The sequence below is a fragment of the Olea europaea genome, unplaced genomic scaffold (genome assembly GCF_002742605.1).
Source record: "Olea europaea var. sylvestris unplaced genomic scaffold, O_europaea_v1 scaffold1061, whole genome shotgun sequence".
Lineage (NCBI taxonomy): Eukaryota > Viridiplantae > Streptophyta > Magnoliopsida > Lamiales > Oleaceae > Olea > Olea europaea.
In genome coordinates, this window is record NW_019227959.1 from 19,125 (window position 1) to 33,032 (window position 13,908).

General features: G+C 31.9%; 1 protein-coding gene across 2 annotated transcripts; it reads left to right on the forward strand.

Moving 5' to 3' along the window:
* Positions 1 to 9,513: 9,513 nt before the first annotated feature.
* LOC111373004 (probable WRKY transcription factor 13) lies at positions 9,514 to 12,843 on the forward strand. Of its 2 annotated transcripts, none has more exons than XM_022995452.1 (3): positions 9,514 to 9,932; positions 10,095 to 10,313; positions 12,187 to 12,843. In XM_022995452.1, exons 1-3 carry the CDS (start codon positions 9,652 to 9,654, stop codon positions 12,356 to 12,358), a joined length of 672 nt encoding a protein of 223 aa, XP_022851220.1. In that variant the 5' UTR covers positions 9,514 to 9,651; the 3' UTR covers positions 12,359 to 12,843. The 2 variants fall into 2 exon arrangements, with proteins under 2 accessions (XP_022851220.1, XP_022851219.1); XM_022995451.1 differs by having other exon boundaries at positions 9,515 to 9,932; positions 10,089 to 10,313.
* Positions 12,844 to 13,908: the final 1,065 nt, after the last annotated feature.

The window sequence follows — 13,908 nt, forward strand, 5'->3', positions numbered from 1 at the left end:
TAAAAATATAAATTCAAGTTAATAATTAATTTTAATGCACAATTTATGAGATTTCCAACTCTTTAAATCACATTTCATCAAATTTTTTTTTTATCAAAATTTACTAAAATCTGATTTTAATCTACACTAAACAAGTGCATAAATACATTGTTTGACACAATTTCGATTTTTTTGGTACAAACGAATTCTGATACAATTTTTATATTATTTGTAATATCTAGTGCCACACCAGTAATTTATAGAATTCATAGAAGCTTGCTACACACACAGGGATAATTGAAAGAATTTAAAGAACAAACATATGTGTCAACCATTCATTTGATAGTCTGAAAGAAAGAAGGAAAAAAAGAGATAAATAGAGATCCATACAGGGCTGAGATGCAGCACTTGTCATGAAACCATGTCCAAGTAGCTTTCCTGGTAATTCATATCAACTAGTTGAAGTCCAAGTCCAACACCTAGAGCCCTCTTTGATGAAAGTTAAAGTCTAAATTTTAATTTAAATCAAAGTCAATAATTAATTTTAATAACATATTTTATGAAATCCACGATTTTTCAATCACACATTTCATCTACTTTTTATCAAAATTTATTAAAAAAACTGATTTTAATCTTCACCCAATAGGGACTAAGTTTTTTTTTTTTTTTTTAAAATACCATAAAATTGTAATATATAAATTTTAGGTCAATACAGATATTATATGAATTATTTACCGAGGATTAAAATTTAAAAATAGCATACTAAGATCTCCATAAATAAAAAGTTCATACGTTTTTCAACTACCATTTCATGAAGCCAGTATCAATAAAACATTTATATATATATATATATCCTCGTTTATTTTTGTATATATATATATATATATATATATATATATATATATATATATATATATATATATATAATTCGAAGGCAGTGACAGCCACATTCACATGAGGTGAGAATGTATAATAAGTAGATTAACTATCCATTCTAGCATTGTTTGCAATGTCGTATTCAAAGAAGAGTTTGCGTGCGAGCTATCCTAAAGTAAAGAAAAGACTACATAAAAACTTACTCAAAATCTCACTCATAAGGGACGTGCTCATAAGGATTGAACTACTTGTACTTAAGTGATTTACAACTAATCGACTAAATAGTTAAGGACTCATATAAATTGATGTGGTAATTCTAACAAACTACTTAAGTGAAAAGTAACAAATAAAATTAAACCCTTGTTTGGGCTCCATTAAAATCAAATTTTGGGCGAGAAAATGTATTTTGGGATAGCGAGTTTTTGAAAAGTGTGTGATTAAAAAAGAAAGAAAAATTTTAAATTTGAGTATAATATTATTTTATTGAAAAATGTTTGATTGAAAAGAAAAAAAACGCATTCATAATAAAATGGAGCCCAAACACGGGTTAAAACAATCAAAACCTATAGCTATACTAATTTTTAGGAAATATGGATTTGAGAAGGAATTAGGACTTTGATTCCACTTAATTATCCACTTTAATTATATAATCAAGTTTCATTCCATATTTGCTTGTGTTAACGACAAGTTCCTTTTCATTATTCGACAATCTCTTTCGAGTAGAGTCGAATTATTATAATGTATGAATTCTTTATATCTCTATGAGAATTTATAACACAAAATAGTGCATTAAGCACAACCAAGCACCATCAATGATTGCATAGGCCATACCAGTGTATTTCTATTAGCTATCAAAATCTATACTAGTTGCTAAGAGAGATAAACAAGCTCAAGTCTATCTCCTAAAAGTAACAACAATAACAAAAACTCAATGGAAAAATGAGGATTAGACTAACAATCGTCCAAATAGAGAAATAGAATTAAGTGTAAAAATTATACTTTTATCATAGATTTAGCCGAAGATTAAGGTGGCTATAATCTATTAAATGTTAAGGTCAACATATATCTTCCACTAATTATTGTGTGAGGAAAATAATGCATTAATAAGTTGAATTACGAAAGTGTGACATGAATATTCTTTTCACACAATTTTTCGTCACAAATAATTCAATCCATCCCAACTATTATTAATTTAAACGTGAATGATGATAGAGGGTGCACTTGGGAGCTTAGAAGCCACACAAGTTTGGGTGCAACAAAAAGCTGCTACATTTTGAGGCCCTCACAAGCTGGACATCAAATATGAAACAGTCTTTTCCATATTTTGAGATCTCGTCCAAGAAAATTTCCTCGTGACAGTTCACTTTGAGTTCATGAACATGATTTTCTCCCCTTAATTTTAAGTACTATAAAATATATAGTGATATAACAATGTTAAAAGAATGAAGGTTTCACGCGATAAAAAGAACTTGTCTAGCACCCATTTTTGGGCAAAAAAAGGATTTTTATTACCGTTGGCAGCTGATTTTTTGACCAATTCTCTCACATGTGGGTCTCGGCTGAGGAAAAAAGGGTCAGAAAATTGATTTTTTTGGGTGAAAAAGTTGGAGCAGACAGGCACTAAATGTCATGTCAGGCCAAGTTTATTATGGTCAACATCATAGGTCTAACTGAAGAATGTGAGCAGATGAGTAGAAGACTAGAAAATTAGGTCAACAAAAAGTTGAACACTTACTAAGAGGAGACTAGACATAAATACGCATCTTAGACTTGTGACACAACTGTTATGGCCTAGAATAACATGGCTTTTTGTAATGTGGAAAAATGAAGGTCCCACAAGGTCAAATACCAAGCCAAGTCATTGTCTAAGTTCAAAAACCTCAGTTCGGCCTAACACGATTGATCTAGTTCAAAATTGAAATAAGTTGCTTAACGAATTCTGCAAAGAGAATAACAAGGGAGAATGGAGAAAAGTGTACATCACAACTTGGATTACTAGTTATTTTCACTAGAAAGTTATTCTCAATGATTAATGGATTTTTTTATTTTTATTTTTATTAATGCTCTAAGTACAAAGTGTTGAGAATTGAGACAATTTCTCTATTTACACACTAATCCTTGTTCTAAGAAAAATTAATGTGCAAAAAAATATAAAATATATGAGAATAACGACAAAGATTTACATGAAAAATGTCACGCACTGTAAAAAAAATTTCACTATGTAAACATCTGTCTAAACACAATATTTTTTCAAGATACCCCAATCCACGAAGTACACCCAAGAACTTACTAAAAAATACATGTGTTGACCTCGATTTCTGAGGACAACAAATGCCGGACTCACTCACAAACAAGTGAACTAATTACGACAGGTGAATATGAGTTACTAGCCAACAATACTTCGAAAACGTGGGTGTAGGAGAAACTCAATGTCGTGAGACAAATGTGCTTGGGTTCCAGCAATGTATTTGTGAAATAATTTTATTATGATCACCGATTGCAAACAACTCGATCAAAGCTAAATAACGTAAACTTGTAGTTAAGTACATGCATCATTTGTAAGAAAGTAGATCAATAGTAGTTATGGTGTCAATGGTTACATTAGTTTTCTTATGTTACATTGGGGGGTATTTATAGTGTTTAGAAATGAAATGGAAATCCTTGGATGGAAGTACACATGACCTCATCTCCTTAACTCAAGCATCTAAACATAGACATCAATTCTGACATGTTAGCTTATGGCATACTCAATGCTTACACATAGTTGTCACTTTTGTTGCTAAGATTTGACATTCATACTCATTATTACCGTCCAATCAGTCATACCTAAAAGACTTCATACATAAATCTAGGACTCTCTTGGGAAGATCGCACCAGGTGGAGGGGCCTCGGACTCTTTCGAGGCTACGTGCCTCGGAACTCAGAACTTCAGCATGGTGGAAAGGATGGGCCTCGGACTACACTTTCTGGCGTCGTCGCTCATGAGTGGTTGTGAGTGGGTCGGTTCCTTCGCCAATGAGCCTCGGTTATTTTTTCCACGTCGATAGGAGGGGGTCTTGGTACCATGTACGGTGAGGTGTAACAACGTGTCATTGTTCTTGGTACCATGTGTGGCGTTGACCTCAGTTTGTCCACAAACCTAACACGGAGAATGCTATTTTTCAAATAGAAAGAAAAAGGGCTTAGAAGAATGTCATTTCTTATCTTAAAACATTGAAAATATGCTACAATATGTTTGGCTTTGATGGAAAAAAGTACCACTTATAAGTAAATACATAGGTTTTAAAATAACAAATATCTTTGACTGGTTAGAGTTATAAATAGTTAAAGTATTTTAACCACAACATAATAATTATTTTTAAAATAAGTAACTTACATAAAAAGAAAAAAGAAAAAAAAAACATTCAGAAGATTGCTTGGTTAAAAGAACTTATTATGTTTTTTAAGCTTCGTAAAATAAGCTCTAGTTACGTGTACGATTTATATTATTAGATACAATAACATGTTCATACTCTATTTTTTTAATATATAAAGAGTATGGAAATCAAAAATAAATCGTATGTTAATTATTTTTGAAGAAAAATGAGGAAGACATGATGGCCACCTACATGAGCAAAGACAAAATGAAATGATGTCGTTTGCCAACACCATTCTCTGTCTCTCTCTATCTCTGAGAAAGTGTTACTAATAAAAAATGAAAATGGAGCCACTTTATAAACTGCGAAGCAGTGATGTCATGCAAACGAAAGTGTAACGTTCAAATCGATAATTGATACTAAAAATAATATTGGCTCGCATCGTTAATTAATTTAAATTATTGAAAACTCGTCTACAAAAAAAATGATAATTCTTTGAGATTTAAAAAATATTTTTTTTAATAAAGGGGATCAAAATATTTATGTATTTAAATATGAAGACAAATGAAGATATAATTATTAGTCTATGCGACCTTTGAATTCGAATTGATAACATTTTGGCATTACTTATAAGCCTACTTTCTCTCTCAAAGTAAAATTTGAATTAGTTAGACAGATACACGTTTATAATTTTAGATAATGAATATAAAAGGCCATATTTAACTTCAAAATTATAAAAAGGCAATTATATTTACATCATCATTTTGTTAACTATACAATATTATTATTATTATTATTTTATTTTATTTTTATGATGGGGAACTTGCAGCCGCTATCCTTCGGATGCACACTGAGTAAACCCTCAAATTGACGCAATAGCTTGCAAACCGCACCAGTCAGGTAAATCGCATTAGGCAAGCCCGGTGCGATGAACTCGACCGAGAAAGTGTTAGTAGGGGGAATCGAACTTGTAACCAAAGATCTCCGTGCTTATTTACTCCACCAATTCGATCACCCCATGAGGGGCAATTATACAATATTTTAATTGCAATGAAGGTCTACGACCTTTTTTTGCACTTATTTTTAAAATTTTCATCATATTTTTTCTTCAACATTCTACTAATTAGGATATCTTGTTCATGATGACGAGAAAAAAAAAGATGGAATAAAAATTCTTATTTGATGTTCATATTTTAAAGAATTATGCTCTTTGCAGTCGCTTATTGCATAGTTGCCATATCTGATATACCTGTGGTAGTTAGTAATTTGATGTATTAATGTAGTAATTTTTTTATTGCATTATACATCAAATTACTAACCGTCACATGTATGTCACGTAGGGCGATTACAGCAGTGAACAATTGCAAATATTATTACATTATTTTAAAATAAGCAAGATAAATAAAAAATGGAAAAGTTTTGCAAAATATTTGCTCCATACTAACATAATATTTGGATAGCATTCCTCATAAGAGATACTATATGCTAATTGACTTAAGGTTAAAAATAAGGATGATATGAAAAAAGTTGAAGACATAAATGCAAAAGTAAACAAAAATTTAGGATCTTCATTATAATTAAATTATGGTGTGGTCAGCAAAAACGGAGGTGTGAATAAAATTACCCTTACAAAAAAATTTGAATTAAGCCGCTTTTAACCAAGCATTAATGACGAAAAGATTTTCTAACATTTCTCTCGTCATATGCCATGTGAGGTAATTAACCATCTCTTATGCCTTAATCCGTCATCTTTAATAACTTAATGGTAGTGTCGGTCTTAACTATAGACAGTCTACTGCATAAGGTCAGACATAGTTGAAGTCACACACAATATTAATGTTTTTCATGTTATAAACTCATGAAGTATATATATAGAAGGGTTTTATATAAAATTGGTCTGAATCTCCCAAAATCTTAAAATCAACCCTCCTCATTAGATACTACTGATCTTCATAACAAGGTGAAAAATCTTATTGGTGTTTGATTTATCAGTAAATATTTTGTTCCATGAAAATCAATGTGACATTAATCATGTGAGCATTAACCTACATGAATGGTGGATAAATGTGTATGATCAAACAAGTTATAGCTAAAAAATAAGACTAGAATATAATTTCACCACGGTATTAATATTTTTCAAGAATACTAGATACTCCATGTGTAGCTAGAAAATGAGTGGATTGGAGGAGCCGTTTAACTTCAATTGTTATCCAATGACATGAAGTGATTTTTGCCCTCTTTGTCAAATACTTTCATCCATAAAATGATGACACAAAAATTTTTCCATACGAAGTTAGCAAAGATTAATGTGTGTAAACGAAGGTATCATAACAATATAATTATGGGTTGTTTGGAACTTGAGAAATGGTGGGTAGAAGTGAGGTTAGAAAACGAGTTTTATAGATTAAAAAAGCTAATTTATTAAGCAAAAAGTAGAGTGGAAAGGTGACAAGCTTTTTTCTTGTCAAAAGTCAAATAGGCCCTCCATCATCAATCATACATAGAGGATGGGATTTTCAACCAAGAGTCATCATCATCGCTCTCGATATTTTTTGTTTTATGGGTGGCTAAAAAGAAACCCTAGATATTCATACAGCACACCCTACATATATACACACCTTTCCTTTTACCCTTTTTGAAAATTTAATTTCAATTCACTTTTCTTGGTATCAAAATTTCTGTGCATTATTTTGTACTCATCTATATACTACTTGCTTTAATGTTACCATAGGATCCATGAAAAGTCCCAACCCACAGCACAAAAGTTAATGAAACATTTTCACTGGGGAAAAAAAAAAAAGAAAAAAGAAAAAGGAGACATCGATAATAGAGCTCATTTGTCCAATATTCCAATTGTTTGTATATATTATTTTTGACCTTATGAGACATTGATATTCGATGCTTTCGATGTCAAATGGGGGCATATCGTACAGTATATAGTTGACATGAAACCAAATCTATGATGCAAAGTTTATTCTTTACACTTATACTTTAAAGTATTGTTTATAGAATAAAGTTATGTTGTCAAAAGAAAATTGCCCACCTGGTTGATCGATCCTCACAACGTGCATGGGCTCGCATAAATGCTCGACCCCCGAGGTGTGTGTGTTTGGTCATTTAAAGTGTCAACAGCTATGTTCGTGTAGTATGATCTTTGTTTATATATAGGCACACATACAAACAAGAAGGAAATTGCATTCCAACACAATCACCATTAGTAGGATTATAGTTTGCTGATTTTGGTTTGTTATTAACGTTCATTGGTGATCTCGTATAGCGTTCTCCACTCTTATTCTTGTTTACTGGAGGTGACCTAATAATAAAAATACTTATACTTTCTAAACATAGGACACACTAACATATAAAGAAAACTAATTAACTCTATTTAAAATTATTCAACACTAATCGGGGAGGTCTGGGCGTGATTTGATTGGGATTGATTTTTACTCTAATCCAAAACCAAAACCAAATTAGTCGGTTTGGATAAATTTTAACCCAACCCACTCTAACTCTTGGTTCGGTTAGTTGGTTTGAACTTTTAGTCCAAATTGAATTTTTAAAAAAATAAAATTGTTTGAGTTTTGTACCTACTTAGCTTACAAAAACTAAACTTTTTATTACAAGAATCATTGACTAACAAATAAAATCAGATTAACAGAGCAATCAAAAACTTAAGAATATTTTTTTTATGCATTATGTAACTTGACTGTATGAGTAGGGAAAAAAGGTAGTGTATAACATAATGAGCTGAAAGGAAATTTTCGGTGCTATTACTTTTTGGCAACATCATAGATTGGAGTGAATCGAGATAGAGTTATGAAATTAGAGTTGTCTTTTGATTTTTATTTTTCTTAAAAAAGACAAAAAGAAAAAAGAAAAAAAAAAGGTAAACAAGTAAATGGGTTGGATCGGTTCGGTTAACCAGCGATTATAGGTTTTAAACCATAACTGGACCGATCCACTATAGTTTTGTTAAAAAAAAAAAAAAAAAAAGGTAAACAAGTAAATGGGTTGGATCGGTTCGGTTAACCAGCGATTATAGGTTTTAAACCATAACTGGACCGATCCACTATAGTTTTGTTAAAAAAAAAAAAAAAAAAAGGTAAACAAGTAAATGGGTTGGATCGGTTCGGTTAACCAGCGATTATAGGTTTTAAACCATAACTGGACCGATCCACTATAGTTTTGTTAAAAAAAAAAAAAAAAAAAGGTAAACAAGTAAATGGGTTGGATCGGTTCGGTTAACCAGCGATTATAGGTTTTAAACCATAACTGGACCGATCCACTATAGTTTTGTTAAAAAAAAAAAAAAAAAAAGGTAAACAAGTAAATGGGTTGGATCGGTTCGGTTAACCAGCGATTATAGGTTTTAAACCATAACTGGACCGATCCACTATAGTTTTGTTAAAAAAAAAAAAAAAAAAAGGTAAACAAGTAAATGGGTTGGATCGGTTCGGTTAACCAGCGATTATAGGTTTTAAACCATAACTGGACCGATCCACTATAGTTTTGTTAAAAAAAAAAAAAAAAAAAGGTAAACAAGTAAATGGGTTGGATCGGTTCGGTTAACCAGCGATTATAGGTTTTAAACCATAACTGGACCGATCCACTATAGTTTTGTTAAAAAAAAAAAAAAAAAAAGGTAAACAAGTAAATGGGTTGGATCGGTTCGGTTAACCAGCGATTATAGGTTTTAAACCATAACTGGACCGATCCACTATAGTTTTGTTAAAAAAAAAAAAAAAAATACCCAATTACTCGTGTCAATTCGACTCAAACCAACCCGACCCGAGTTGGTTCGATTTGATTGATTTGTTCGATTTTTCAATTTTTTCTACCCATGCCAGCTGGCAACATTTTCATAATAGGAAAGAAAATATATTATTAAAGTGTTTGATTCAAATTTTTTCCAAAATACATTTTTCTTTTTTTCAACTACACATTCTTCATTAAAATAATATTACACGTAAATCAAAAATATTTTCTTATTTTTTAACCACACATTTCTCATCAATCTATTGTTCTAAAATGTAATTTTCATAAAAATGGGGCTCAAACACCTCTGTACTTTAATCCTTTTTATTGTTCTGCATGTAGGTTTGTTTTGCTTCACAGTTCATATATTTTCACAGGCTGACACTGAATTGTGTAAACTTTATGGATGGGAATATGGGGTGTGAAAATGACTGTTCTAGTATTTTATTGGTATTTTGTTACTTTCAGAATTAATATTTGTTCAATTTAATTTAATTTCTGTTATTAGGTATCTCTATTCTAGAAGTTTAAGAGAAGCCCTTTTATAGTTTTATTCTTTTAACCTAGACTAGCATCAAACATTACACACGACTTAGAGGAAAAAGGTTTTCTTTCCCTCTTGAAGGAACCAAACTGGTGTTGTCTCTGATCTTCTACACCGTAACCGTGCACGTACAACGAAGAGATGTCCAGTACTGCATCCCAAATTATGCTCAACCAGAATTTGTTTGAGGATCAAGATTTGTCATCGCAACTTGGATTTTTCCCCATCCATTCGAACTTCACCTCTTTTCAATTGGGGTGCAGTCAATCCCTTAAAACTCTTGCCATGTTACCTCCTTCTCTTGCAGTAGATGGAACAATTGCCATTTCTGAGTCCTTTGCCCAAAAACAAAAGGAAGAAATACCACCTCAACTTGCAGGATCCCAATTTTTTTCTTCGCAAAGATCCACTCCGAATTACTGGTAATAAAAATTTTACTTTTTGTCTCACAAACATTTAGAAAATTCTTCTGGCATATATGTTAGAAGATTATATAGCACTAAACAATATTAACGAAGAAGACTATCAAGTCCTTTCTAGTTTTGATACCAATCATTTACTTCATGCTTATGTTTAAGTAATAGGGCATGGGGAGGAATGAACGATACCATGAGCATCAAGAGAAGTGGAGGGGAAGACTATCTCGGGGTTTCGGCAATGAAGATGAAGAAGATTAAGGCAAGAAGAAAGGTAAGAGAGCCCAGGTTTTGCTTCAAGACCATGAGTGATATAGATGTCTTGGACGATGGTTACAAGTGGAGAAAATATGGCCAGAAAGTAGTGAAAAACACCCAACATCCTAGGTTGGATTTCTCTTTCTTCCATATTCTTTCTAATTGATTCTCCCTCTTTAATTTTCCCATGCATTTCAGTAACTTTAAAATTTGCAGTTCAATCTCCCCCACCCACTTTATCATTCTAAATTCCTGCTTAATGCTGAATCTTGATCTGGATAGGTATTGTTAGTTATGTGTTTATATATCACTAATGTAGTGTCATATATATGAGGGATCAGATTTAGATGAATGCAGAATTAAGTACATTGTAATTGGACTTAGATTCTAACAGTACAATTATTAGTTTAATCTAGCCTTTTAATTAAAAGTTTTTGTAGGGTTTCCTATGAGATATGATAATCAAGTTAGAAATGATATATCTCAACTCCATTGATGTAATCAGTAAAAAATGAAGCATTTTCAGTGTCACCGTTAATTATTATCCTCATCATCAATTAGATAATTGATGATTCAAATTTAGATGATAACCCAATAATATCATCAAAATCCCCAGAAAAACACCATGCAAAACATTGATTAATTAAACTCATTTGCAGATTTTCAATAGAAACCCTAGAGGAAAAAAAATGATTATCAGATCTACTTGTCTTGTGTTCCACATTAGGATCTTATGAAGATCCCTTTCCATGATTTGTATTTAGGTTAAAAGTAAATTGAACTTTTATTGTAAAATGATTACAAATATTTGAGATTTTTCTCCTTTTTTCAGGAGCCATCTCCTCATATTTACCACAAAGTGCTAACTTTATATGACTTGGGACATGCCCAAAAGAGCCCACTCTGCCAAAAAGCTACTGTCTAATAATAATGAGTCCAGCATTTGCCAGTTTTCAATTGCTCCAGTGTTTTCCATTTACATTTTAATCTCCTTTTTCTTTTTTATTTTGCATTAGGTAAAGCATAAATCCAAACCACAGTGGCCTACCATTGATTAGCCAAGTGATTTTATATGAAAGAGTTCCATTTTAATCATACCATTTCACTCAAAATCTTGAGCAACGGTGTCGTTTACTCCTGGTTATAGAGTTAAGCCCCCACCCCCTAAAGCATTTTTAAGAAGATAAGGTCTCTGGTCGGTTAACTAAAAGAAAGAGATCTTTGTGTTAGAGCATACGATATAAATTCATATTGAGGATAAAACATTTCATCCGGTGTGTTTGTCTGTTTCCATTTTTTGCTATACTAATTGTTTATTTCTATTTTTCCATTGACTAATTGAACTTATTGAAGCCTTCATGTACCTGAGTAGGATGGATTCTCTCAAGCCATCGGCCAAAATCTTGGTTTAGAGGACAAGTTTGCACTTAAACTTGTCGAGTGCTTATACTTTTGTACTGGGTTACTTCGCTTTATAAATACATAGAATGCTAAAAGGAATTTGAAAAATTATACACATTTGTTACAACCAGAAAACTACTTAGAAAATGTGAATAACTAGATGCTTAGCAACTACAACAACTTACTGCTCCTTTAGTTAACGTATTTCACATACTATGATTGTATCGCTATGTAGGTGTATATAAAAAATATGACCATTTCGAACAAGAAAAGCATGGTCACGGTGCTAGAGCTTGCAGAAATGAATGATAGAACCATCAAGGCACTTCCTAATGCGTTTTACACAACAATAGAATTTTATTATATCCTTTCTTCTCCTCCAGGGAGGAAAAAAAATGGAGCTGAGCCCATAAAATTGCTTCATTCAGGCTATTGATATCAGCACATTCTTTATACCTTCATTTCACCAATTCACTGCCTCCTCACATGCTTCATTATGTGTGTTTAATTCGCAAGTCGTTCAATGGTCTGAGAAGATAGTTTGACTAGATCTCTTTTAAGCTACTGAAAATGATGTTGGTTTTTATATTATTTCATCCAGGAGCTATTATCGTTGCACTCAGGATAACTGTCGTGTGAAGAAACGCGTGGAACGACTTGCGGAGGATCCAAGAATGGTGATAACCACATATGAAGGGAGGCACATACATTCACCATCACAGGATGAGGATGATTCTCAAGCTTCATCTCAATTCACTAATTTCTTCTGGTAGTATGAAGAAGATCAATTGGTTTATGCTTTTTGCTTTTCAATACTTTGAATGTTGACAATAAACCCGCTATATAGTTTAGAACCTTGCTATTTGTGCACGGGCGGTTGACACGTCTGTGTACACTCCCCTCACAAGAGGGGGGCCCATGTTTTTTTTTTTTATTGGGCGTGGACCCTCCTCTTGTGAGGGGAGTGTACCCGGGCTTGTCAACTGCCCGTGTACGAATAGCAAAATTCTATAGTTTACGAAGCATATATCTTTGTGTTACATTTCTAAGCCCTTGTTTTAACGGGCGTACGTACAAACATCTTACCAGAATATTACATATACGAGCTTGTTTGGTAATTGAGAGTATGCAGTACTAGATAGTATTACGAAGAAAAAAAATAATGATAATAATTTGAATCTCGTTTATACCATACCATCTATCTAGTACTGCATACCAATTTGCCAAACATGCAGTCGTGAATCTGTTGTTTAAATTAGTGACAATTTCAATTTCAATTTCAATTTTCATGTTACCATATGCAGGAATATTCCTAATTGTATAATTGAATGCCTGGAATTTGTTATATTACATGAATCCTAATGTCCCGCATATATTCAGTTTTTTTCCCTCGAAAAAAATTTATTTATAAACCTTTATAGATTGGAAGGCATCATCAATTGAACAACTTTCAAAATACAAATACACTGTGTTAAAATATGTCAAGACTTCCATAATATTTTTTCCAATATTATTGATTACTCCATAATAGAATAATTGTATAATTTATCATTATTATGGATTATTTATTTTTCACTTTTACCATTTAACTCTATTAATAAGTTTATGTGAATTCTATTATTCATTTTAGTATTTATGTATTACTTATTTTTAATTTAGAGTTTCTAACACACAGCGAGAAGCTTAATTTTCGATATCCTATTTGGAAGAAAATTGTGACTCATAGAAAAAATATGTACAATTTGATATTATAATTGCTTGATAGTTTTTATTAACTAGAAAATGAATATCAAAAAATGCAGGATATTATAGGAAGGGAGATTTAAAAAGTATACTCTTGATATAGTGTGCATTTGTTGGATTTTATACGTATTAATAGAGAAGTGAAAGAGATAAATTAACACAAGCATTTAACGTAATTCAGATGTGTGCCTACATTCACAAGAAGTGAAGCAGAGATATTTTTATTCAGTATGAATAATAGAGTTATATCATTAGTATTTATAGTGACCCTGGCTCAAGCCCATACAAGACTTTATGGCCCGTACAAGAAAATATTCTTGTATCGTACTTCGAGAATATCAACATCCCTGGTAAACAGACTGTAAATTAAAACCCAAAAAGTCAATGTCATCACTCTCCTCGCTCTACTCCACTCCGATATTGACCAAATTTGATCCAATAAACATGTATTCCATTTTATATGAGCTGCATACACAACGGTATTTAACACGTATATTTAAAAGGGGAATTTTCAAAAATGGATCATGCTTATCAATTGAAAAAAGTGTCCAATTTTGATAATTCTTTCAAAAATGGCCAA

Bases quoted from the DNA above. Each gene is read 5' to 3' on its own strand.
- LOC111373004 (XM_022995451.1), top strand. From the start codon at position 9,652: ATGTCCAGTACTGCATCCCAAATTATGCTCAACCAGAATTTGTTTGAG. The intron at 9,933-10,088 runs GTAATAAAAATT...CTTATGTTTAAG, and splicing joins AGATCCACTCCGAATTACTG to TAATAGGGCATGGGGAGGAA. The intron at 10,314-12,186 runs GTTGGATTTCTC...TATTTCATCCAG, and splicing joins AAAAACACCCAACATCCTAG to GAGCTATTATCGTTGCACTC.